At 40.4% G+C, this 27,730-nt stretch overlaps 1 protein-coding gene across 1 annotated transcript in view; it reads right to left on the bottom strand.

Annotated features, from left to right (window-relative positions):
• The window catches only part of KCNK10 (potassium two pore domain channel subfamily K member 10), a 104,907-nt gene that overhangs the window by 13,263 nt on the left and 63,914 nt on the right, over positions 1 to 27,730 (bottom strand). Inside the window, exons 3-5 of the mRNA XM_089522351.1 lie at positions 25,364 to 25,481; positions 15,392 to 15,552; positions 474 to 660 (exon numbers count right to left, since the gene is read on the bottom strand). Coding sequence (XP_089378477.1) covers positions 474 to 660; positions 15,392 to 15,552; positions 25,364 to 25,481 — 466 coding nt within the window. The remainder of the gene's footprint in view (positions 1 to 473; positions 661 to 15,391; positions 15,553 to 25,363; positions 25,482 to 27,730) is intronic.

The raw sequence follows: 27,730 nt of genomic DNA on the forward strand, positions 1-27,730 counted from the left end.
AGGTCACTGTAGGACATGGGGCGAGACCAATTTATTTGTCCCACGTAGACAAACTATGTGTTACATTCTTTTTGGTAATCAAAACAAATTCTACCCAGTAGTACTTACTCTATTTTACTCTACAGTTGGCCCTCCTTATCCATGGATTTTTTATACATGGAGCCATGTCTTGAAAATATTCCAAAAAAAGTATAAATTTTAAGTATCAAACCTTGATTTTCCCATTTTATATAAGGGACACCATTTTGCTATGCCACTATATTTAATGGGACTTGAGCATACACAGATTTTGTTATTCATGGGGGTAACCCCAGCAGATAACAAGAGTCCACTGTACTTTCAAAATACATTCAAAATAAGTGTAATTCTACTTTCAAAATGCTCCCAACAGCAGTGAATTCATGTGAGTAGCCACCATTCTCTCCCCATTCCCCCAAATATACCACCAGGCTTCTTTTACTTAGAAAACTCACCTGCCACAAAATCCCCAAAACCGACTGTGGTCAGAGTGACAACTACAAAATAAAAGGAGTCCAGAGCCGACCATTCCTCAATATATTTGAAACTGACTGCTGGAATAGTGACAAAAACGACGCAACCAGCCAGGATGAAGAGAATAGTTGAGATCACACGGATTTTTGTCTGACTCACTTGTTTTTTCTGCAAGAGAAAATGATGGGAAATGATAGACATTACCTGTAAATTGCTAATACTGAGTTCCATGAAACCATTCATAAAATGATTTGCATCTGGGAATAACAAAAACGCAACCATCAGCCTATATAATGTAGCATGTGCAAAGACACTGAAACTCTGGCACTCTTGATGTGGATGAAGCTGTGTTTTGCGGGGCCAACACAAAGATACAGACCCCATGTGTTTATCCCAGTATCTTCTCCCCAACTTCCTGGTTATTTTATTTTATTTTTTATTTTTATTTTTTGGAAAGCTAACATCTCCATTCTGGAGAAGACTGAGTAGTACTGTCTGTTGAGACCCAACATAAGGCATTTACTCCTGCTATTCTTTTTTCTCCCTAAGTCTTTGATTCATGCATTCCCTTTTGCCATGTTTTGAGGTTTGGTTTATTTTTTTTTGGGGGGGGGGACTATGAATGCTTTGCAACCTTTATTAGCTATGCTCTTAAGCTGTTTGAGACTAGGATTTTTAAATACACATTTATAAAAAATGAACAACAGTATTTCTAAACTCTCTGCAACAGTAGCAGCCTGTTTACTACTTTGAAGTGGAACAAACATGAGATCTGTCAGGGTACAACATTTCTTACTACCACAGCAAGAATGCAGTTCTACAATATCTCACACTGATCTGGACAAAAGATTACATTACATAACACAAAAGTGGAAACAAATTCTACCCTTTTGCCTGGAAAGGCCCAAGATATTAAAACCTATTACTCTGTGGTCTAATCCATCATGATGACCTGTTAATAGAAGATGGAAGAAAAGGGAAAGTTCTGCCTAAAGATGGTAGCTAACAAATAGTTTTCTGTTCTATTCAAGCTTCCCATTATTTGTCCCACATAACAACAGTTTACTAAAGCTTAGATTTCTCAGTCCAGGTTATTATAGATGCATGTCCTCCATTTGAAATTAGGAAGGTGGTGATTGAGAAAAGGGCCTTCATAGTCATCACACCATAATGTACAATGCCCACCTCAGCAACACTTAATTGGCAGGCTTCAACCCTGATGTTATTTCAGTGGCATGTAAAGATCATTTTGATTTGTTTAGCCCTTGTTTATGCTATTCACTTGGTGTCATCCATTTTGATTAATTCCTTTACTTGTTTGAATCAAATTTCTGTTGTTTGAAAGAGCCAGTGTGATGTAGCAATTAGAGTGCTGGGCTGGACAAGGGTTTAAATCACCACTAAGCCATGGAAATCCACTGGATGACCTTGGGCAAGTCACACTCTCACAGCCTCAGAGGAAAGCAAATGCAAATGCTCTCTGTACAAATGTTGCCAAGAGGACCCCGTAATAAGTTCACCTCAGTGTTGCCATAAGTCAGAAATGACTTGAAGGTATACAACTGTGTTATTTTATCTTGTTTATATTAATGTTGATGTTGTTTCTCTTTGATACACTGTGCAGACTTTTTTAAACTGAGAGTGACATAATAAATTATGATAGAATCATAGACCTGGAAGCATCCACAAGGACCATAGTCATTGTTAGAGTCAGTTAGAGTCTTTGTATTGATGATAACTATCATTATATCTAGACCAACATACAGGGTTGTGGTGGGAGGACAGGCTTGTGATGGGAGGACAGAGGAAGAGAAAGAATAGCAGATAGACTGCCCACTCTTGTGTATCCTACATTAGCTTCAGGCAGATTATAAATAATTATAATAACTTGTAGAGTGAAAATGAACACTGTGGCAGGATACAGACTGCCCCTTTGGGGCGGCCTGCACCTGCCCCTTTCCCTGACGGATTGGAGCCTGAGCTGCCACAGCGGCAGCCCCGGAGGCTCAGATCCGCCGCTTTTCCAGGCCTCGGGGAAGCGGCAAAACGCCACTTCCCCGCGGCCTGGAAAGGGGTGTCCTTGGGGCTTCATGCCCCAAGGACACCCCAACAGCGGCAGGGAGAGAGAGAAAGGGGCTGCTCGGCCCCTTTCTCTTCAGTATTGCTGGTGTGGCCATGTAAAGGCTGCGCCGTCGATACACGCCACGAAAGGAACTCCTTTTGGCGCTGCTGAAAGGATGCCACATGCGTCCTTCAGCGGCACTAGTATGTAATGGCCGCGCCGCGCTGTTTGGACGTGACACGGCTGTTACATCAAAATGGCGGCGCCCATGTAGACAGGGCACCGGCATTTTGACATATTGAGTACGTCCTAGGGTTAGGGAGCATCTGAAAAGGACGCTCCCAGGCAACCCTAGCATGTACTCAGTATGTGCTTTTTGGCCCATCTGGACAGGGCCTATGTTACAGCCATCTTCTTTTTAATTGAGAAATTTAACAAACATGCTCAGTTTTCCAAGTGAAATTATCGGGAAGTTCAGTGTGTCTAACACTGGCTGGATTGTGACCCATCCCCTCTTGCAATGATGAAACTATGTCTAAATTGTACACAAACTTCAGATTGTACACAAAGGCTCGCACAATGGAATTTTCTCTTCTTAATAAAAATAAAAGTATTCCTACACATAGACAATCGATTAGTCGGTAGAGAATTAGGCTATAATACCTCTCACTAATTTTTCTTCCATGTAGATGGGTGTGGATCTGTTGAGGTTTGTTTATATGAAGGGACATGCAATTATACCCCATATATTCCCTGTAATTTACCACATTTTATCCTGTAAGGAGAGCTTGGGGAAATCACATTTTTACTACAGTGCCCATACTCATTCAACCACTTGCTCTTGGGACAGTAGTAGTAGTTGTACAGAGCATCCACAGAACTGCTGAGTTCTGGCTCTAACAGGTCTTACTCTAAAGCCAAGCATTGTGGGCAGGGTGACTTTGATGATTGCTAGTGCTGAAATGGTGTAGTGGTTTAAATGTTGGCCTACATCGTTGGAGACCAGGATTTGAATCCCTGCTCAGCCATGGAAATCCACTGGGTAGCCTTGAACAAGTTATACTCTTTTAGCCTCAGGGGAAGACAATTGCAAACCTCCTCTGCACCAATCTGGCCAAGAAAACCAAGGGTCTCCATAAACCAGAAAGAACTTGAAGGCACACAACAGTGTTGAAATGGCAGTCGTCTGCCTTCCCCCAATGTTTCATCTCCTGAAGCAAACACCTCACCCCTGCTTAATGAGAAGCCAGTCTTACCATGTTAAAATCCATATATGTTCTCCCTTGAATTCCACAGATGAAAGCATGGATGAATATTACAGATGGCAAACCTGTGGCCCTCTAGATGTCATTTGACTCCAACTCCCAGGAGTCCCAGACACCACCTCAATGGAAAATTAAGCCTCTCAAGTTTCAGATCAGCTTCCCAAGCTGGGAAAGTGCTATCATGCGGAGCTGTGATCTCATTTCAGATTAGATCACCTGGAAAGGAAATACAATTTCAGAAAGCTCTCTCTACCATGTTCCCTGTGGAAATGCCAGCTGTGATTTGGGCAGTTACCAATCCAACCATCTAGTGAATATCCCCATTGCTCTTGACTGAAGAAGCTGAAGCTGCATTTCCTCAGTTCGAAAAAGGTCACTTGAGTGTGAAAAAATCCAGTCAATAGCTTGATAGCAGCTGGAAGGGGGGGGGGGCGATAATATCCCACAGGTCTCAGCAGCACAGTTTTGCTTTAAACATCCCAAGTTATTGCTCTCTCTTGTAATTTCTCTAGCTGTTTTTCTTCTCTGGGTCTATTTTTTAACAAAGAACAGTGAAGAAATATAGCACAGCAAAGAAATCCAAGGCACAAAAATATACCATATAGTATATTCACCATTTGGAGCCATGGAGAAGAAGATCTAGCTGTGTTCCTGAACCATATGAACAACATCCACCCCAACATCCAATTCACTGTGGAAAAAGAAAAGGAAGGAACACTGCCATTCTTGGATGTCCTAGTCATCCACAAACCGAACCAACGTTTGGGTCACACAGTATACAGAAAATCCACACACAGAGACAGATACCTGCACAAGAACTCCAACCATCACCCAGGACAAAAAAGAAGCACAATCAAAACACTGGTAGACCGGGCAAAATGCATCTGTGAACCCCAATTCTTGGAAGATGAACTGAAGCACCTGGACCAGGCTCTACAGGTCAATGGTTATTCCAGCTCAGACATCAGAAGTGCTGCCAGGCCCAGGAAAATCCGGAGGAGTGAAGACAAGCAGCCACCCAAAGGGCAGGTATTTTTACCATACATCAAAGGAGTCACAGATAGAATAGGCAAAGTGGTGAGGAAGCACAACCTTCAAATGGCTTACAAACCGACAAAGAAAATCCAGCAAATGCTTTGCTCAGCCAAGGACCATAGATACCTTCTCACAGCCGCAGGAGTTTACCGCATACCATGCAGCTGCGGACAAGTCTACACAGGGACCACCAAACACAGTGTGCAAACCAGAATCAAAGAACACGAGATACACTGCAGACTGGGTCAGCCAGAAAAATCAGCAGTAGCAGAACATGCCACTAACCATCCTGGGCACAAAATACTGTTTGAAAACACTGAAATTCTGGACCATGCCAACCACTACCATGTCAGGATGCACAGGGAAGCCATTGAAACCCACAAACACCAGGACAATTTCAACAGGAAAGAGGAAGCCCTTAAAGTAAACAAGGTTTGGCTACCAGTCCTGAAAGATAGCAAGATAAAGACAAATGCAAATGAGAAATCTCCCAGGGTCATGGGATTCCCAGCAGACAATAAGTACTAATCAAGCAGACATACCCACTAATCTTTTGTATACCCTGGGGCCTGCCATTAGCAACAGAACAATACACATGCAAATCACTCCTGCATTTCCAGGTCACACAGTATATATACCCAACTCCTTTCCAGCCAAGCATTCTCTGAAGATGCCAGCCACAGATGCTGGTGAAACGTCAGGAAGAAATTCTTCTCGAACATGGCCACATAGCCCCAAAAACCCACAAAAAACTATACCATCTAGTGTTGATAAAGAACATCTCAATGTTGCAGAATATGTTTTTGAAAATATTATGCCAGTGGTTTGTGAACCCCAGTTTGACCCAGTTCAAAGTGTTGATGTGAGCCTTTGAACTAAAATGTAAAGACCATCAATACATGTATTCCTCTTATCTGGAATATGAAGTTGTTATTACAGACATGTCTCAGATCTAGTGGATGGCTACTCAAAGGAGGCCTTTTAACAGTAGTGGAATGCCCACCTTGAGAAGGCTCTCCTGCCATCCACTTTATATTCTTTATTTTAAGAAGATTGCCAAGCTGCCTAGAAACAACAAGATGTGGTGTATGCAGGATGGCATAAAAGAGTGCTAAAACAAACTGGATGGCATTAAAAGCTACACAAATGTAGTGCTATAATTTTATTTTAATTGGCATGTCAACAACCTACGGAATCCTGGGATTTGCAGTTTAGGGAGGGGTATTCTCAGCCAGAGAGCTCTAGTCCTTCACCAAACTAAAAATCCTAAAACTCCATAGAATGTTGCCATGGCAATCAAAATAAAATCACAGCACTGTAACTGTAGTGTGACAGGACCTGGTTTTAAAATAAATTTATGAAGAATATATCTATCTAGTCATCCTGCTAACCAGGATGACTATACATCACCTCCCTGTATTGGAGGCAGCATGCCTCTCTATCTCAGTTCATAGAATCATAGAATCCAAGTGTTGGAAGAGGCCTCATGGGCCTTTGAGTCCAACCTTTTGCAGGATCTTTAGCTAAAGCATCTACAACAGGCATATGTCCATCTTGAACTTTAAAAGTTAAAAAGCTATTAAAAACAGTTCACCCTCTAATCTGTTCTTTAAAAACTTTCTATTTTTAAAAACCTGTCCAAATAAAAAGAAAGAAAGAAAAGGTCCTTCCCACCAACAGAAGGACAGCAAGGAGGGGACTGGCTTTCCTGGAAAGGGAGTTCCAATGTCTAGAGGCAGCCACCAAGAAGGCTCTCTCTTGCATCCCCACCAAGCATGTGTGCAATGGTGGTGGGGCTGATGTTTCCAAACAATCTTCAGAGGCAATCCCAAGTAGAGCACATTACAGTAGTCCAAACGGGTGTAACTATGGTATGTACCACTATGGTCAGTTCCAGCATCTCAAGGAATGAGTACAGTTGGCACACAAGCTTTAAATGTGCACAAGCACTCCTGCCTGTGGCAGAAACCTGGACTTCTAGGTTCAAAGCTGAGTTCAGGCATACACACAAACTATGAAGCTGCATCTTCAGGAGGATTGTAACCCAGTCTAACACAGTGTCCCCTACAAATATGGTTGCCAAAGTATTCATTCAATAACATTCCTTCCCTAGGTTGTCCTAGCTAGCATAATCAATGGGGAAGAGTGGTGGATTTGTGGTAAAGCAACTTATGGAGGGCATACATTTCCCACCCCTGTTATCACAGGGGTGGGGAATGTATGCTCCCCAGAAGTTGCTTTACCACAAATCCACTGTTCTTCCCCATTGAACCAGTGCTACTGAAAGCCGTGGTCCCTGGACCAGTGTCCTTCCTTGCATACTGGAAAACAAATAATGGGGGGAGGGGCACATCAGATGAAAAGCACTGCACATGGCAATCTCTAAAATCAGATCCACATTTTGGAAGCAATCACTGTCTGCACAATTAACTAGATAAAAACCTGGATAAAATAACATGCAAAAAGTTAACCTTAGCTTGAGAAGGTACTAATTTCTGGTAGGTTCTAAATTTAACTTGTCCTTAGCAAATACTATGGAATAAAACTGATCTTGCTTTTAGACAACTATGGACTGCAGTTGCTATAAATCCTCTCTTTGTACAGCTATGTTTGATGGCTTGCTTTTTGTCTAGAAATAACCGTTGGCTCTCTTTTGTTTTTCAGCTAGAGTCTCTAGCCCAGTATAGAGATACACAGATCCTTCATGGCAATGGACTCCAGACTTCGATTTCATCTTCTGGTACAAATTAAAATTGCAAGTGAGAGACAAGAAGGGGTTCTTCAGGATGAACCTTTGGCAATGTGATTACACTATTTCATTCATTAGAAATTTGGAGGAAATTAAGTTGCCATTGTTTGCCATTTGCAAATCTTCTGTGTTTCTTCTATTTTGTTTCTCATGAAAGAAAATCAGTTAAGAGGTTGGGTAAATGCAGAATACTCTGTGGAATATTTTCTGATGCTACAAGGTGCAGGGTTTTTTTGTTTGTTTGTTTTTTTAAAGTGATTCTGGGTTTGTATATTTAGAGCAAAAAGCTGGTGGATGACATCTGCAACACTATATCTGGCACAGCCACTTTTCCATTTCAAATCATCTCCATGGTCATGCTGCTTCTCTGCTGTCCCTGAAGCAGTTTTTCCATAAATAAAAGCAATCTAGCACTTGCATCTAGTCTTGCTCTAACTTCTCAAAGATTAAGAAGTGTATGTTACTTTTCGGGTACAGAACAGCCACCTTTCAGCAGTGGCAAATGATCACTCCCACATCAGTGGAGTGGCAAATCCTTTCCAGATTTTAATCAATGAACTATCCAAGGTGCTGAACTGGTTTTGTTGATTCTTATTTGTGTAGAAACAAAAGAAAGCCCAGCTTTCCTGAATCTTTACCTACTGCTGCCTCAAAAGTATCCAATAACAAGAGTTGTGTTAGTGCCCAGTGGGCTGCCCTGGTTAATATGATCACCGGTGTACAGACTTGGGATACCTGCCACTTTATATCTGGCCCAGAGGATAGTTCCTGCTAACTCCTATTCCTGCTAACTCCAGCAAAGGATTTCATTCAGTTTGTCTTCTTCAGCAAAGCAAACCAAACTAATTCCCCCTTCTGGGGCTAACACACAAATCAGAACCACTGGATTGCATGCCTCTTAAAATGTGATGCATTTCTCAGCTCAGAAATTGAAGAGGATTACACTGCCAGAACTACTACTTTTGAGGACTCTCCAAATCAGTTCTTATATTTTCATCATCGTCATTCCTCTATTACCATTCTTTCCAATTACTGTTCCCAATTCAAAGCCAGTATGTTACAAAATAGAGATTAGAAATGTGTGGTGATGGTGCTTGTGTGCCTTCCAGTTGTTGCCAACTTATGGCGACCCTAAAGCAATTTCTTGGCAGGTTTTGTTCAGAGGAGGTTTGCCATTGTCTTCCTCTGAGGCTAAGACAATGTGACTTGCCCAAGGTCACCCAGTGGGCTTCATGACAGAGCTGGGAGTCTAGAGTCGTAGTCCAATACTCAAACCCCTATTGTGTCCTTTTAATTTCCAGTATAAGACATTAGGTATTTTTCAAAGGTCTGGATTTACAGATACAGAAATATTGCAGTTAACAAAACCTCTGGCAAAGAAGCTTCTTTTTACAAAGCCATTTTATCCCTGTCCAGCTCTGTATTTTCCTCCCTATCCTCTGTCTAGCTAGAATTAGGTTTTTTTTATTTTGTTTTGTTTCGTTTCTTTGTTTTGTTTCTTTTTTTAAGCATTGGTATTGGGAAGATGATACAGAAGGGCTAAAGAAATAGCTTTTCAGTGTTGGGGTGCAGCCCAGAAAAGGGGTGCCCTTGTGGCTTCATGCCCTCCAGCACCCTGACCCTAAAGTGGAGAAAGGGGTAACCCTTTTCTCCTCTGCAACATTGATGCTGCCGTGTGGTTGCCATGCCAGCGATGCACACACAGAAAGGAGCAGCAAAACACAGCTCCTTTCTGCACTGCTGGTAAGGTGCCATTAAGTGCCCTCCAGCAGCATGGTGATGTGTCCTGTGTGACGCTCCATTTGGACACATCACACAGGACATGTCATAGATGCACGCCCCATGTGGGGAGGGCCTCACAATCATGGTGGCGCCCAATGTACTAAGGTTAGGGAGCGTGCAGTTACTGCACGCTCCCGAAGCCTAGTATCGGTGGTAGCATGCTGCTTTTGGCCCGTGTGTACCGGCCCTGAGTTATTCTTTCAATGTGCCTTTGGAACCAAATTTTCTGTTAAAGACATAATGCCCAGGAAGACATTTACTTTGGTAACTGCGGTATATGTGTATCCAATTTTGGCAGTGTATTGTCTGAAAGGTCTAGTTATCAGGTTAATTTGTGTGAAACACAAGCCAGAAAGGATAATAACAATATTTCCCACAGTTTGGGCTGCAATTTTAGATGGATCTGATATTTGGAAAATGTGAGTAGGTCTTCAGCAACAGCTGCATTTCATCCCCCCACTTTCACATAAAGGAACCCAGATTGACATGCAGTACAGGAAAATCCTTCATCATGCATTCAGCACTTGTTTGTTTCCTGCCTCATGTGATAAGAATTAATTGCTCTGGACTCACAGGACAAGAACCACTGGGACCTAAAGTGGTGTGATTAACACTACAGTTAAATCAGAGTCATGCAGGTAGGTCTCCCCATCACATTAAGAGAAAACAATCTATTGAAAACAGCAGTTCCCTGTCTTTATTCAGGTCACACTAATTTACAGTATCTTCCGGCTAAAGTTAAAATGAGCATTACAAAGGGAAGGAGAGGCCATGGCAGCTGAACAAAAGTCTACACAGCTTTTTCAAAACCATATTAATCTTAAGGTTTGGGGAGCAAAGTCATCAGGTTGTGCTCAGACTGTCTACATTTCCCACATCGTCCCTGACTGACCAACAATATGAACTGCTCACAGAAAACCAAATGCAGTGCCTAGAATCAGTAATGGACTGGATGAAGGCAAACAAATTAAAACTTAATCCAGACAAGACAGACCTGGTAGACTGAGGAACAGAGTGTCAGCCTGTGTTAGATGTGCTAACACTCCCCTAGAAGACACAGGTTTACTGTTTGGGTGTACTTCTGGACAGAACTTTGAACCTGGAGGTTCCAGTTTCAGGGCCAGGAGTACTTTTCCACATTTAAAACTTGTGTGCCAACTGTATCTGGCCATGGTCACACATGCCCTAGTTACATCCCATTTGGACTCTGTCAGGTATGCTTTGATTGAGAGTTCCTGCATGACAGGAGGTTGGACTGGATGGCCCTTGTGGTCTCTTCCAACTCTATGATTTTATTATTCTATGAAATATGCTGTGCATGGGGCTGACCTTGAAAAGTGTTTGGTAAGCTCCAGATGGTCTGCGTATTTTCTGCATATAGGTTGAATAAATAGGGTAATAGTATTCAGCCTTGCCTGACCCCTTTGCTGGTTGAGAACCATTCTGTTTCTCCATATTCTATTCTGTCGGCAGCCTCTTGTCCTGAGTACAGGTTATGCATCAGGACAATCAGATGTTGTGGCACTCCCATTCCTCTTAGCACGAGCCATAGCTTTTCATGATCTATGCAGTCAAATGCTTTGCTGTAGTCAATAAAAGACATGCACAATACTACTACTATGCACAATTGTATGGTTTCCAGATTCCTTGCCTCTCTTTTCATTGTCATTATAGTTACCATCTCACATTTGGAGAAACTCACCAAAATACTACTGATGTGTTTGTTTTTGTTGTTATTTGTCATCCAGTCAACTTTGACTTATGAACAATGGTGTTGCATTACCATCTCAAGTCATTCTTTTCATTCTTTTCTTTCATTCAAGGAACCTATCCCTTAATAAAGTAGCCAAATTTCCCCCAGTTATGATGCAGCAGCAAATTCTGATTAAAGTCAAAGGGGAAACTTTGGATCTCTTTACAGCCATCATAGAGGAGCAAAGTGTATGCATTCATGGTTTTTACAGGCTTGTCCACATAATGTTAAATTACAGTTTAGTATTTAATCTAAAAAGGCCCATTATCTAACCAAAATCCCTGAAGAAAGATCATCAAACAATTTGATGATTCTAGAAATAGTGAGATAGCGAAGTCATGCCCCACTGCTGACCTACCGTTGTCAGCTGAAATCCAAACTGATCATTATAGAAAACAAACATGAGACAATTAAGCAAGAATTGATACCCTTATATACACTCACAGCATAATAATGTTGAAAATGGCTTTGATTATGGCCTGTAGCCAGGTTCTGTGCCCAAGAAATCAATAACAACAACAATAAAAATCAAACCTTGAGCCTTCTAACATATGACGCCTAAAGCCATGCTTGATTCAACTGGTTTACAATAAAAGTGTTGCAGCAAAGATTGACCAGAATTCTAATTTGAAAATAGACATTTAACTTTATATGCTCTATTCCAGATTAAGATTCCTATAAACTGAACAAAAGAAGAAAAGGAAAGGTTCTACAGATACCGTGGGGGCTATATGCATAGGTCAAAAGGCCTATATTCTCCCTGGCCTAGTGTTGTCCTGCTTAGATCATGCATGCCAACAGCCCCAGGTCAGAAATGGGCAGACCGGAAACCATTCTGGTAGATTCAGCCTGATCCCAGCCCAACCAACCTTTTGTGTGAGCATAAAAAATGGCTGTTTGTGGTGGAGTTTTCCATCCATTTCTCCACCATGACAGCCAGTAGACTGAGTGACCACATGCCCACTTACCTGCTGGTGTTCACACTATTCTATTTGCAGACCCCAGTCACAACCTGTGATGTTGAAAGAGGTGCATGGCCACATGGGTGAAACCAGATACTCTGTTTCCATACCTACAGGCTGCGACAGGGGCTTGCAAGTAGAATGACAGCAGCTCCACAGTGTTGTGGCAGGTGGGTACCTAAACATCCGCCCATTGCTGAGCTTGATCAGATGAGTGCTGGAGGCAGGAATGGGCCAGATCTATGGGCAGGATATGACAGGGTTGGCCCATCATATCCTGCCCACACATTCAGCCTCATAGACAGCTAAAAAGACAAATAAATAGGATCTAAAGCAAATAAGACCTGAACTCTCTCTAGAAGCCATGATGATTAAACTAAGGCCCGAGACAAAGAGGCTAAAAGTGCCGTCTTGCCACCATACCAAGGTTCCGGAGCGCACGGCAACCACACGCTCCAGAATCCTAGTACGTGCAGGCGGCGGCCTAATGGCTGCATCCCATCCCCACGGGTGCCACCATCTTGATGTAAGGGACATTCCACATCCACACATTGCTGCACATTATTTACATCACAAGTGCGCCAGTGGCGCACTTGCGACGTAATCCGGGCGCTGCAAAAAGAACCCAGGAGAACCAGGCTGTTTTTACGCCAGAGGGACATTGAGCAGTTTGGCAGCTGTGGCATCCCTCCAGAGTTGAAACGGGCACCTGCAGACCGCCATTTTCAGGCGGTCTGTCTTAGTCCTAAGACTCTCATAATTTGGACATATATGAGATGATGAGACTCACTGAGAAGATGATAATGTTTGGCAAAGTAAAAATCAGAAGAAAAAGCACTATAGTCAGCCCTGAGTTTTACAAGATCTGAGCAGGGCTATTGATTACTGGATCCCTTGAAGGCCTATCATTCATAGGGTCACCTTAAGTCAAAACTGACTTGGCAGCAAATAACAACAGCAAAGTGGCACAAAAAAGATTTAAAGATAATTTCAATCTCATATAATGCCTTCCATTAACAGTGTGCATACTGAGTGTGTCTTACCATCATTGCATCTTCAGACGTTAAATAGGTCTTCATTTTGGTCTGAAAAGTGTAGCCAAAAACTTCCTAATGTGTAAGAAAAGTCTAGTCCACAGAAGATGTCATCTACATTTTGAACTAATTCCCAAGGGGGATGCAGAGGTCATGTCAGGCAGCTAAAACTGAACTCTATCTCCATCTTCCCTTTTTTATATATACTCCAGGATATCAGACAGAAAATACAGGATGATATTAACATTAATGTTGCTGCAGTAATCATTCGAACTGCTCACAGAAGAAATCGGCTGAGAAACGTTTCAGACTGTGGAGCACACCCACAGAGAAAGAGACAAAATAAATCTTCAGACACAAAGTTGCAGCAAGGATTCACATAAGTGAGATTCAGTTGCACAAGGACAGAAAAATGTATAGAACACAGTGATGTATCCAAGTCTTTACTCCAAGTCTCAAGTCAAATCTCAAGTCTCTACCTCCAAATCTCAAGTTAAGTCTCAGGTTGAGTCTCAAGTCTGGGGACCAATTTTTAACACTATCTAACCCCCCATCCTATTAGGGACACCCCTGATCTATTAATCACATCACTCTCTGTTTCCCACACTCATCTATTCTCCTCACCTAGAGGCTAGTTTCCACTGCCTTTGTTCACCAATGACCATCATTAAAACCGGATTTGCCCCTTCATTACCATACACAAAGGAATTTGAATTTGAATTTACATTCTCACACACTATGGCACATATATGTCTGTCCATGGCTTTCCACTCCACCAAATGCATCTGAGGAAGTAAGCTCTAGTCTACAAAAGCTCATGCCAATTTCTTTCTTTCAGTTAGTTTTAAAGGTGCTACAAGATCTCCCTACATACCGATTCTACAGATTAACACAGCTATATTTTTGCATGACAGGGAGCTGGACTACATGGTCCTTGAGGTCTCTTTCAACTCTATGATTCTATGATATCCTAATGTTGTAACCATCTCCCACTGTCTAATGATAGGATCAGTTCTGGTCTTTATAATATTGTTGCTGGTTTGAATGGCAGGGATTTCTTTTTCATGGAGATACATTCAATGGTATGATTCTCCACTGGCTGACCAAACACTATAGGCCAGGAAGAGCTTTACCAACTCATATACTCTGTGTCAATTAGGTCTAGAAGATCAATACATTTAAATAAAACCCAGCGGCCACACAACAGTTTAGGATACTAAACTGTAATTAATGGAACTAATTTTCTTTATTTCAGTGTTAATGTCTTCTGCAGAGTTAAAAACAGCCTAACAGAGGATTATAATTAATATTAATTGCAAATGTTTCTCAAGACAGTCCTATGGGCTTTGAGATGTATGCCAAAGGAAGAAGGGAGAAGTGTATTCATATGCAGATCTCAAAAATACTATAGCCGTTAAAGCATTTATAAATTATATATACAGAGACAGATGGGCAAAGTGAAAACCAGACTGTCTCAGACCCTTGTAGAAATACACGGAACAGGTGTACACTATGATCAGACTGAAGCACTGATGTTCTGCTGTCTCTCACACACATTTAACACTGAGAATTCTATCATACCAGCCTGTTGTCCTGTAGCAATCACATTGTTTAAGCAAACAGCAACCTACCAGTATTGAAACAATCACTATCACACCTTCTCTGCAACAGTGCTTTGATAATGTCCATTCTAGTGCATGTGCTGTGTTTATTTTTCTCTGTTTTGTTGTAACTGTGCAATTTTGATGCTTCTTGCTGGCGCCATTTCACTTTCCCCACCTATCTCTTTTCTTTTTCCTTTAAAAAACTGGGTTAAAAAAGACTAACAACATTCTGATTGCTCTTGGAGCATCTGCATCTTATCCCCTGGAAGTCAAAATTATAATTGTGTAAAAAATATTTTTTTAAGTTTTAACTGAATTTATATGCTAATTTATATTAGTTTGCAGATATAATTGGATGGAAAGTGAAGAGTACATAGCTAAGCTCTAACTCAGGAGTGGACATCCAGAAAGGTGGGAGAACCCTTTCCAACTCCTCCCAACTCAGCAGGGGCCACACTGCCATCATCTATCTCTATAATCATGCCTATATATACCTACAGGGGCATAAAGAATACATTTTCCCACATTATGAAGGCATATTTCAGAGGTAAGAGATTATTCTTCTATCTCACTACCTTACCATGATAAAAACATCCTGATGCCCTGCTTCATGACTAAAAAAACTTCAAACAATTTAAGCCACTTAATCTTACCCGAAAAACTTTTTCCACTCGGGCGATGCCCTTCCCAAAGATGGTTCCAAGCTGGTCACCAATGCCAGCTAGCAGAAAGCCAAAGAGTGGGATCCCAAAGATGGCATACAAAATGCAGAAAATTTTTCCACCTTCTGTGCTTGGTGCAATGTTTCCATACCCTGTTAAGAAAAAGAGGGAAATTGAAAGAAGTCATCATGATCTCCAAATTAGGAAGATGGGTGGAGAGAAGACAGTAAATAATGAAGAAATAGACCTAAAGAGGGAGAATTTTATTTTGTTCTCCATTGTTCCACATATCCTCAGGTCTATCTGACATGGAAATTTTAAGTATCTCACTTACAAAGAGAGAAACTAGTGTTTGTAAGTGCCGTTTTACATTCCTTTACCTCACATTATGCATTTTGAGAATCTGACTTCCAGCTTTATACATATATACCTACAGATGTGTTTAAGCGGAGGCCAATACCTTAGGCAAGATATATTTATCAATCTCTAGAAGTCTGTCCAGGATTTTTTTTTTTTTTGCACAGTAGTTTCTCTATTGCACATTTGTATCAGTTTCATACTAATTTATTGCCATGGCTCCATGCTTAGAAATTTTGGAATTTGTAGTTTGATAAAGTACTTAAAGGGCACTCTAAGAAGAAAGATTGTGAATTAAATTGGTTTAATTTTGTAGTGATACACTGTAATTCTGTAGTGAAGCACTCAAGATGCTTCAGGAACTGTAGTTCAAGGGAATCTAGAACACAGCATTCTAAGTACTTCACCCAACTACAAATCCTAGGATTCCTTAGGTTGATTTCATGAAAAATGGTATGAAACTGATACAATAGTGTCATGTAGATACAACTTTAGTGGATAAACACATGATTTTTTAAATTTCAAATAACGTTTTAACTCTTGCATGCATTACAATCAGTTTTCAGAATTATTAATGGATTGCAAACTTCTTTCTTAAATAATTAATTTGTCATTGGCTAAAATAAATACTTGTTGGCCCAACATTTCTCCTCTCCCTCCTTTCTTTTTTTCTTTCATTGAAACTTTACTTAGAAGCTTTTTAAAAACAGGTTCAACATGAAAATATATAGAAGTTAAACCAAATGGTACAACTAAAACAAAAGGAGTGAAAATATCATCCTAATTGTATAAGCAAAACTGATAAATGGATAGAAGTTCCTGCTGCACAGAGTCAGACAAAGGCATCTTCAGTTGATGACCCCCATGGAACCTCTCAATGTGCTTAACTGTAATGGAACACCACACAGTGACAGGAAGTACTTTCACCATAAGAGAAAACTGATTTTTGGTGGTTGTTTTACAGATTTCACAGAAACAAATCCATGAAACAACAAAGGTGTTCTCATTCAGCAAGGACCTGCAACTATTGCTGGTTCTCCTATTGCTCTTTTAAGATGCAAATTTTCATATAGTAGTTTCTCAGATTCTCGGTTTCTCCAACTGAACATTAGAAAAAACGTTCCCAGGCATTGTGTGATTATTTATCTGATATTTGATTTGATGTTTTTAATTCTTGCCTGTTTATTTTATCTAATTCTATCCTGTATTATTACCTATTGTTTTATATGTATTTTGTAGAATGTATGCCATTGGCAGGTTTTGCTTTTATCTATTTTATTATCTGTATGTACAGTGCTGTGCAAATCTACAGTGCTATATAAATAAATAAATAATAATAATAATAATAATAATAATTCTGACATAGCTATTCAACAATCAAATAGACTATTTTGGATGGTGGTAGCCTCTCCTTCATTAGAGGTTCAGATAGCCACCTATCAAAGTAAATGGCTCATCCATCTGGGATGCTTTAGTTTTGGAGTCATGCATTAGCAAGAATTGGACTTAATGACCCTTGTTCTCCTTTCCTATTCTATATTTCTAGTTTTAGGTACATTTTTTAAAAAATAGGATTGCATGTAGAAACATAATGGCCAGTATCCTGTAGTGACATGGTGTCTAGCCAACTAAGCTGATGTTCCAAGGATTCTCAGACTTGTTCCTCTAGATCAAACCTGCACAACTTGACAGTAGGTAGGGGCCAAAATTAAAATAGGTTAAAATTCTTTGGGCCACAAATAGGTTTTAATTAAATATTAATTTATTAATTATTATTAATAATCAATATTATTAATATTAATTCCATCCTCCTCTGCCCGCCCCTTCCTCTTCCACATGGCCCTCTCCTCAGGAGGAAGCCAAGCAGTGAAGGATCCTTGAAGTCATTCCACATCCTTGCAGGCCACCCAAAATCCTATGGCAAGCTGAATGTTGTGCAGGCCTGCTCTAGATGTTTGGGACTTCAGATTCTAGGAGTTAAAGTTCAAAGTATCAGTAGGATTGTAAGATTAGAAAACAGATGGGAATTCTGCAACCTTCAGATATTAGTAAAGTACAAGTCCCAGCAGCCCTAGCCAGCAGTGAGGCCCCAGGGTTTTTTTTAATTAAATTTTAAAATTAAAAAAGCTTTTTTTAAAAAATTGCAAAAATATTTTATTCTTTTACAATTTTCTTTAAAACCATCACATCTTATCACACTTTCACTTTAACCACATGAAACTAAACACATGCACAAACATTTAGAGTGAGTTTATTGTAATTTAAAGGTACAATTTTAATTTTACTAATTTGTTTATGTCACAAGTATTGTCATTACATTCAGTGATATATGGGAATTACAATTTATGAGTAACCTTAGTACTGTACAAAAAACATTACTAAGGATTCTTTACAGAGTGGTATACAGGAGGAGGCCAATGTGGGTGACACCATGAGTTACCACACTAGGTGATACCAATCCAAGTGACACCACTGAGCAAAGCCAATAGTGAGGAATGATAGGAGCTGAAGTCCAACAACATCTAGAGGGCCATTGATTCCAACCCTTGGTTTAGAACCAGAATGATATTCAATGCAAAGTGTGACTTCTATTCAGACATCACACAGAACATTAAATAGCCACAGTAATGAAACCTGCATTGTGGAATTTTCCACAATGCAGGCTTTATTTTTAATTCTGTATTTTGATGTTGCTAGCTACCTTGTGTGCTTTTTTGGGCAGAAAAGAGGATATGAATAAATAAAATAATAAAATAAATAATGTTTAAAGCTAATCTGAGTGTTCCCACAGGGGATCTGGTGGAATCAGTAGGAATGATGAACAGAATATAACTCCAGGAACAAAGTGATGCAAGAATAACTACAAATTAAACTCCCCACAATAAAAAGTACTTTTATAGAGTTATCCTCCAGTCCCTCAATTTTAATAGGATTCACAGCAACTGAGAAATTAATTGCCCTTCAAACCTACAGAGTCCACCATTTCCACCATTTCTTCATAGAGCTCAGAGTTCCTTAATGGAATCTGTCATTTGATTGATCTGAAGCACATTTTTGTAAGCTTAGCAGGGTGCAAGAGGCTGCTAAAGGAAAGCCAGCAAATAAGTCCAGCTTTGTCATTTGCTTAGTGCTACTGTTCATTGTTCCTCTAAATTGGATCCTGGTGGGAAGATGACTCACCTAGCTAATCTCATTTTCAAGTTTGGGTTATGAATTATGCTGGCCCTTTATCACATACTTCACCCAGTGAAATTTCCATTTCTTACCCACCTGCTTTTATCAATCTTCAAAAGATACTCCAGCTTCTTAGCTGGTCTTAGCATTCAGTTTTTAAAAGGCTTATCTTCATGCATTGCTAATTGACTTGTTTTTAATCAGTTACTTTTTCTGGACTACTACTTACAGAATCCAGATTCTGTGCACTGTAGTCCAAACAAGCAACTTTTCCAAGGTTCGTTTTTTTTCTTTCTTCCAGATACTGTCAGATTAAAATATGGCCACTACATCCATCACAGAGACAGTGGAAGGCTTTCATTTTCCTAATTGTGGAGTTGCTTCACAGAGTTTTGTCTCTATTATTGTTGTTTTGTTGCCAATTATTTATATAGCGTCATCAATGTACATGGCACTTTACAAGTAAAACAACAAAAACAACCAGCCCTGCCAACGGCCTATAATCTAAAATATACATATACACATGCACACAGAAGGATGGAGTAATGCAAATACAAAACTATATAATACAGTTATTAAAAGAGATTATTCAGAAATAATACAAAAAGCAATGCAAAATAAATAAAGCAAAGTGACAAATACATATCAGCAAAATATGCAAGATAATAATAAAAAATTAAACTAAAACTCCAAAAGCTTTATTTTATGTTATTTTAACTAGTTATTGTGGTTTTAAATTAGATATGTTGTTTAATAACTTTTTAAGGGGGGAGGGAAATATATTGTTTTTATGCTGTATGTTATTTTAATGTTGTAAACCGCCCGGATTGGTTCGCCACAGGGCAGTATATAAATAAAATTTATTATTATTATTATTATTATTATTATTATTAGAAAATAAGCTTTGGACACAATTTTTTTTTTACCGAAACAGCATGTCAGTCTTTCATATGCTGTTTTTTTAATGTTTATATTTATTCCTTTGCTAAATTTCTATGATTCAATCTTCAGCACTTGATGCTCCTAAAACTGCTAATGATGAAAAGTAAACACACTAAAATTGCTTGAATCATTACAACAATAAAACAGAATAAATAAATTGGCCATACAGTCATGCTGGAGGACCTACAAATGTCTAGAGAGAACTTTTTTTTTGCTGTGTAAGTGAATTTGTGTAATACAGACTCATATAATATGAGAGCCTACTGTATTTACTGTGTTCACATTCCCTTGGTAACTTTGCCTGCCCCTTTTCTTTGGATGCCTAAACTGTATTTCTAAACGCACAATGGAGGTTTAAAATTATTGCAATGATACAAATTTAGAAACTGAAAAAATTCATCGAGGGGACAAAATTCTTAACTCTGGAGCAATGTTCTCATTTTGCCCCTACTCTGTAGCTACACTGATGCTGCAGTCCTGGAAAATCAACACTGAAGGGTTGAGGTGACCCTCTGGAATAGGATAAAAAATGGCACAGGATACCAAGGGAAGATTGAAAAGGTGGAAATTAGCTGTCTTCCCTTGAAACAACAGTAGCCTCCTATGTATCAAAGTCACTTCCAGAAACAGAAGCCTGGACTTATAGTTGGATGTAGGCCAGGGATTTGTTGTCCTTCCATGAGCAGAAGGGCAACTCAAGATCCAAACGTCTGCTACATCCAACTGTTAGTGTAGACTAGATAGATACACCAAATCAAACTTTCCTCAGTGCTGACTTTTCCATTGAGGTCAATGAGTCCTCTGCAGCTAAAATTAGCAGCAGGATACAGACCTATATTTTTAATCTTCATAACACTGTTCTGGTATTTATGACTATTTTATCATCTAGGTTTGGGTTTTTAAAAAAAATAAAATCCAGCCATTCATATCAGCAGACAATTTATTACCATGGACGTTCAATGAAATCAATTTAGGCTGAGTCTTCTTGCTTCATTATCCATTGTGTTGTGTGTATGCATTTTTTCTTTTCTTGTTTAAAAAAAGGAAATGTATTTACAGTAGTAGAACCACAAAAGTTCAGATCATTTTACTGCCTGCTCCATTAAAACCCATTTCATTTAAGTGGTTTGTAGCTTCGCCATAACAATGCACTTTTACAATGGAAATACGCACCCACATTTATAGATCAAACCAAGAATGAATTGCTTAAAACAGAAGAAAACCTAATAATATTTATTGGAAAGCTTGTAGGGGGTTGGGTTTGGGGGATTTGGTTTTGTATTGTTTTTGAAATACTTTAGCAGTACAGTGTTTTTGGTATTGCCAAACTGTAACTGATTGGGAAAACATATGGGCATGGTATCAAATTAACTTATCCCACCAACAGAATGGTATCTGTCAGAGGAACAGAAAGAAAGTTTATTTCCTTTCCTTCCTTCCTGCAGATCCTTCAAATGCCAGCAAAATGGAGACTTTGGGGAGCTGATTTGAGAGCATGTAGTGGAAGGGACAGCTGTAGTATAAAGGACAAGAAGAGAAAGTCCCACAGTGCAAGGGGAAGTCTTCTCACATGACAAATGTGCTTTCCATTCCCAGTGTCTCAGGAGTTTATCAGACAAGGGAAATTGGAAGTATAATCCAATGGCAATCTGAACACAATCATGGGATTTAACGTTAACAATTTCGGATAATGGGAAGTCAGTCCAAGCACAGTCATGTAGTCTCACATTATTGCGTGATAGACTGCCACACACACATTCGGGCAATGGCATGCTATTTTCAGGCAATGGGAAGCCAGTTTGAACGCAATGCGCATTCACGTAATTGCGCTAAACTGGCGACTTTAAGTGAATACGTTCTGGCCCCACTTTCTTTTCATTCAAATTTAAGAGAAATTCCTCCCGTTCGATAAACTCCTCAGACTCAGCCCATGTGCCTGGGAAAGATCTTCATCGGTAACACTGAAGAGCCATTGCCTCTCCATATAGAAAATACTGAGCTAGATGATAAGGTAAGCTCCTATGTTCTACTGTATAAGTTATGCAAAGCCTGTGTCTTTTGTGCCTATTATCCGAACTGCAAGTTTAAACAGTCAGTAGTGTAGCACAGCAAGTGGCCTTATACCGAATCAGACCATTGGTTCACCTTGCCCAGCACTGTCAATTCTGATGGTGTCTGCATGGTCCAGAATATTCTGGAAGCTGCCCCAACCTCCCCGCATTACGTGAGGCCCTCAGTTCTGATGCCAGGCAGCTGTTCGTGCACGTGTCCCACTGTGCCACCACCACTGGCAAGAGTCACTCAATTCTCAAGTCAAAAGGAAGTGGCTAGCCTCAATCACTTGGCTGGATGCCTTGTTCTGACCTCAGTGACACCACTGCTGCTGCTGTGCCGGGCAGCACATTAGAATGCATTTCAAATAGTTGCCTGGCATCAGTATGTAGGACTACAGATCTTCTGGGAAGATCTTCAATTCTGGTGTGAAATGGATTTTAAAAACTCCTTGCTTACTGCAGATCTTCCCCTAAGATCTGTAGCAAGCAAGGAGTTTTTTAAATCCATTGTAAAAGAGATATACCCATGTTTTGGTGCTGAACATTCTCTGGACTACTCACACCAAAACTGAGGATTTGACTATGCATCACCTGGAATACTTGCCTAGAGGATGGAGCAAGGACATTTTATTTGGCCCATTCAGACAGGGCATCTGACTAGCATCAGCTCTGCAAGATTTCAGGCAGGCTTACCTGGAGATTTCTGCTGTTCCTTGATAGAACGTTATCAAACAAGGGAAATTGGAAGTATCATCCAATGGCAATCTGAACGCAATCATGGGGTTTAATGCTATTGCGTGATAGACTACCACACGCAAATTCGGACAATGGGAAGTCAGTCCGAGAACAATCATGGGGTTTCATGTTATTGCGTGATAGACTGCCACACGCAAATTCAGGCAATGGCATGCTATTTTCGGGCAATGGGAAGCCAGTTTGAATGCAATTCAGATTCACGTAAATTCACTGCACTAGTGAATCCACGTAAATGCATTCTGGCCCCACTTTCTTTTCATTCAAAATTAAGAGAAATTCCTCATGTGTGATAAAGTCCATAGTGTCCCATCCCAGTACTTTTGGATGGCCTGGCTTAGCTTCAAAAATGAAATAAGTGTGGTCATGGTTCTATGGAATCCTGGGATTTGTAGTTCATTGTGGCACTAGAGCCCTTTGAAAGAGACTGCTAAATATCTCACAATAATGCAAATCCCAGAATTCCATAGCACTGAGCCATGGCAGTTAAAGCAGTGTCAAACTGCATTAATTCTGCAGGGGAGATGAAGCCTCAGTGTCCTAGTCTAATACTCAAACCACTACATCATACTACTCCTACTACTCCTTTAATCAAGAGGATCTCCTTCAGGCATATGATTGTGAAGGAGGCTACAATCCCACGTTCATTTATACATTGATTCAGATGCTCAGCTTCCCATGCATTTATAATCCCTAATTACTGTAATGTGAATTTGAATCAAATATCTTTACTTGTATTTTACCACATTTGAAGTCCAACTCACAGCCCAGTGGGGGGAAAAATCCCTACACGATTGCTGGACACAGCGAATTAGGCTGGGCTAGAATGTATTTATTTTCTGTTTTCCATCTTATGCTTAGTACATGTGCTGATACCAATCCGACATATAAATTACTGAGCAGAGAATGCAAGGTGAAAAGAGTTTCAGCCTCCAGAGGGTTGCACTTTGCTCATTTTTCTGAGAGCTGATAAATTGCAGTTGACACTGATTTTCAATCTCTGCAACTACTTTTAGTTTTCTAATAAAAACATACTTACAGCCAAGGATGGTTTGTGGAGCAAGCAGGGGATGTGGAGCAAGCAGGGGATGCTCATCCCCAAATTTCAGGGGTAGTATGCTCCCTCTCCCCTACTCATGGGCCACCTATGCCTACAGCTGTAATACAGCTATACAAGCACAGCAAATTTGTACAAAGTATTATCTGCATCTCATCCTTCAAATGACACCCCTCTCAAGCATGTAAACCTTGAAACATTTGGGCAAGGTGTAGAAAACAGAGGGGTGGGGAGAGTGCGTCCTGCAGGATGCATGTGTTCCCCATAGAGCTGTTTCTAGCTCCCAGCTTTTGAGTTATGTCCTTTTGTTTAAAAAAAAAGTACCTCTTCTGGGCTTAAAATGGCACAGGGAAGGTTTAAAAATGGCAACAATACCCCCCATGCCTCTAGAGGGTGTTCGGGAAAATGGAGGCTTTTTTTTTTCCAGAGAGTTGTGGGAGGGATTACTCTTAAAGGTCTCCTCAGGGGTCTGGGAGGACCCCTAATTCCTAAGAGTTGGCCAACCCTGATCTAAAAAAATGCTTTGGGGTACCTGATCTCTCCCACTCCCACTACTTCATCCTGGTTTCTAAGGCTCAGGAACTCCCTACCTAAAAAGGCCAGGCTAGCTCCATCCCTGTTTTCATTTTGGAGGCAGATAAAAACATTTTATGCCTCCAGACTTTCTCACAGTGACATGGGTACTGTAAGAGTTTTATAAAGAGTTTTTAAATTTTAAAATTGAACATGTAATGTTTTTAACTTTTTGAAATATTTAATTGTTTTTTTTATTGTTTTGTAGTGTTTTTACTTGGATATTTTAAATTCTGTTAGCCACCATGAGTCCCTGGGTAGTAGTAGTAGTAGTAGTAGTAATAATAATAATGGGAAAGCACTTTTCTCAAGATCCAAGACAGGCACATCTGTTCTGCTTTTCCTGGGCAGTTTTCTGAAATGAAAGACACCACTGCTAGCATTGCAACAGGGCCAATGTATTTTTCTGACTCAACTACAACACACACAGCCTCCACTGGAATATTCCTGCATATTCTACAGTCTGGAAATAAAAGCACAGGGAACAAAGAAGAGAGGCTCATCTTTACATGCTGAGCCCTCACCTTCTCACTATCTGATGCCCCATCCTAACCCCCAAAGGCAACCCTACCCCCTGGAGCACTAGCCCAGGATGTCTGGGGTGGGCTGTGTGTACCCAAAAGAAGAATGAAGGAAGGGAAGCTACTTGTGGCGTATTCTCCTCTTTATCCCAAATGTGTTTGCAGAATTTCACCTACCCAAGCAAAATAGGCTGGGGGTGTTGCCTAACTAAACACTCCAGAGCTTGGACTACAAATCCCAGAAGCTCACACCTGATATGGAGAATTTAGAGAGTTGCAGACCCCCAAAAAGCAACTTCTGCAAGCTTGGGCCATTACTCTATTTCATGCATTTGATGAAGTAGGCATAAGTCTACGAAAGCTAATGTAACTCACTACTTTCTCTCAGTTAGGCTCAATAGTGCTACAAGATCCCTTTGCATACTGATCCATATTAACACTGCTATGTCTCTGAATTCCATTTCTCATGACACTTGTGCTTTAAAACCATTTTTCCCCAACTTCTGAATCCAAAGTTTGTTTCGATATTTACCTATAGTTGTGATGACAGTTCCAGCAAAGAAAAAGGCACTTCCGAGATCCCAGTGGCTGCTGCTGTTGGAAGAGTCTCCTACAGGATTGACTCCAGCACTGGTAGCATTGATGACCCGCTACAAGAAAAGTGACAGTAGAATTAGCTAGGGAGCAAATAAAACTTGTTCTCAAAGGCAGCACATGCTGGAGACTGGTCTCCACAGAAGCACAGGAAATCCTTTTATCAAGCAAGACCTGTTGATCCTCAAGCCCAGTTTTATTCAGTCCAACTAACAGTATCTCTCCAGGGTTTCAGACAGAGAAAGATCTTTCCTATCACTTGCAATCTGATCCCTGAAACAGGAGATATGAACTCCAGAAATTCTAACTACAAAGCCGGCATTCTTCTGCCACTGAACTCCCTTAACATGCTGTCTAAACAAGGGATAGGAATTAAACAGAATATTGATCTGAAAGGACACACCTCAGAAAATGCAAATACAATAATGTTTACATCTCATTTGCAAGGAAGTATTGTCTGTATTTATTTATTTATCTGTTTATTTCATTTCATTTTACCCCATCCTTCCAACAAGCTCATGGTAGCACACATGGCTCTCTTCCATCCTACATTAATTTTAAAATGAAACCCTCTGAAAGTGGTTAGTTTGGGGAAGGGTGATAGGCTCAAGATTACACAATAGATTTCTTTTTAGGATTCTTAGAGTTGCATATGATGTGAATTTTATATAAAAAGGTTGCTGTGTTTATTAGATAATTTAAATTAACATATGGTTATGTATGCAATGTGTAAGATAAATTAAAAGGTAAGGATCTTTCAGAGGAGGCGTGTAGAGCATGGAAAGGATGAGTGATTGTTAGTTGGTTGAATAGGTTAGTGTGTACAACAGTTAAAGAGCCAGACAAGGTTTTATGTATTTTTTATTTATTTATAAAATATTTATATCTCACCCTGTATCTGAAGATCTCAGGCTGGCTTATAATAAAATAGACTCATTCAATTGGTTAGGTTCACTTGGAATTATAGTGAAGCAAGGAAAGAAATAGTAGAGTCAGAATTGAAGCCTTGTCTGCATGGCCAAATAAACTGGGCTTCCCACATTCTCTCTTCAGGGAGTCCAGAAGATGCATGGCCCAAACTTTGGTTCTGGTGCAAACAGACCAGATGACATCCAGGACATTCAGCTGAACTCAAAGGGTGCTCAACAATGGCTCCTTTTCATCCTGGAGAGAAGTGACCAGTGGGGTCCCACAGGGTTCTGTCCTGGGCCCAGTGCTATTCAACATCTTTATCAATGACTTGGATGACAGAATTGGAGGCATACTTATCAAATTTGCAGATGACACCAAACTAGGAGGAGTGGCTAATACCCCTGAGGACAAGATCAAAATTGAAAATGACCTTAATAGATTAGAAAGCTGGGCCAAAGCTAACAAAATTAATTTCAACACAGAGAAATGTAAGGTACGGCACTTAGGGCGGAAAAATGAAATGCACAGCTATAGGATGGGGGACACCTGGCTGAACAAGACGACATGTGAAAGGGATCTGCGAGTCCAAGTAGACCACAAATTGAACATGAGTCAACAGTGCGATGTGGCAGCTAACAAGGTCAATGCGATTTTAGGCTGCATCAGTAAAAGTATAGTACAGTGCGCCCGCGTTATACGCGGACTTAAGCGTACACGGGGCGCAAGGGGTGGAGCATCCTATTTGGATGAATGGGGTGTGCACCAATGGCACGTGCGTAGGCAAAATTCGCCTTACGCGGTGGGGGGGGATCCGGAACAGATCCCCCGTGTAAGGTGAGGCTCAACTGTATCTAGATCAAGGGAAGTAATAGTGCCCCTCTATTCTGCTCCAGTCAGGCCCCACCTGGACTATTGTGTCCAGTTCTGGGCACCACAATTTAGAAAGGATGTTGAGAAACTGGAGCGTGTCCAAAGGAGGGCAACTAAAATGGTGAAGGGTCTGGAAACCATGCCCTATGAGGAACGCCTTAGGGAGCTGGGGATGTTTAGTCTGGAGAAGAGAAGGTTAATAGGTGATATGATAGCCCTGTTTAAATACTTGAAGAGATGTCACATTGAGGAGGGAGCTAGCTTGTTTTCTGCTGCTGCAGAGACTAGGACCCAGAGCAATGGATGCAAGCTCCAGGAAAAGAGATTCCACCTCAATATTAGAAGAAACTTCCTGACAGTAAGGGCTGTTTGACAGTGAAAAAAACTCCCTCAGTGTGTAGTGGAATCTCCTTCCTTAGAGGTCTTTAAACAGAGGCTGGATGGCCATCTGTCGGGGATGCTTTGATTGAGATTTCCTGCATGGCAGGGGGTTGGACTGGATTATGATTCTATGATTCTATGA

Source organism: Sceloporus occidentalis, unplaced genomic scaffold (assembly GCF_023333645.1).
Source record: "Sceloporus occidentalis isolate IW3139 unplaced genomic scaffold, rSceOcc1.0.p SCAF_4, whole genome shotgun sequence".
Classification (NCBI taxonomy): Eukaryota; Metazoa; Chordata; class Lepidosauria; order Squamata; family Phrynosomatidae; genus Sceloporus; species Sceloporus occidentalis.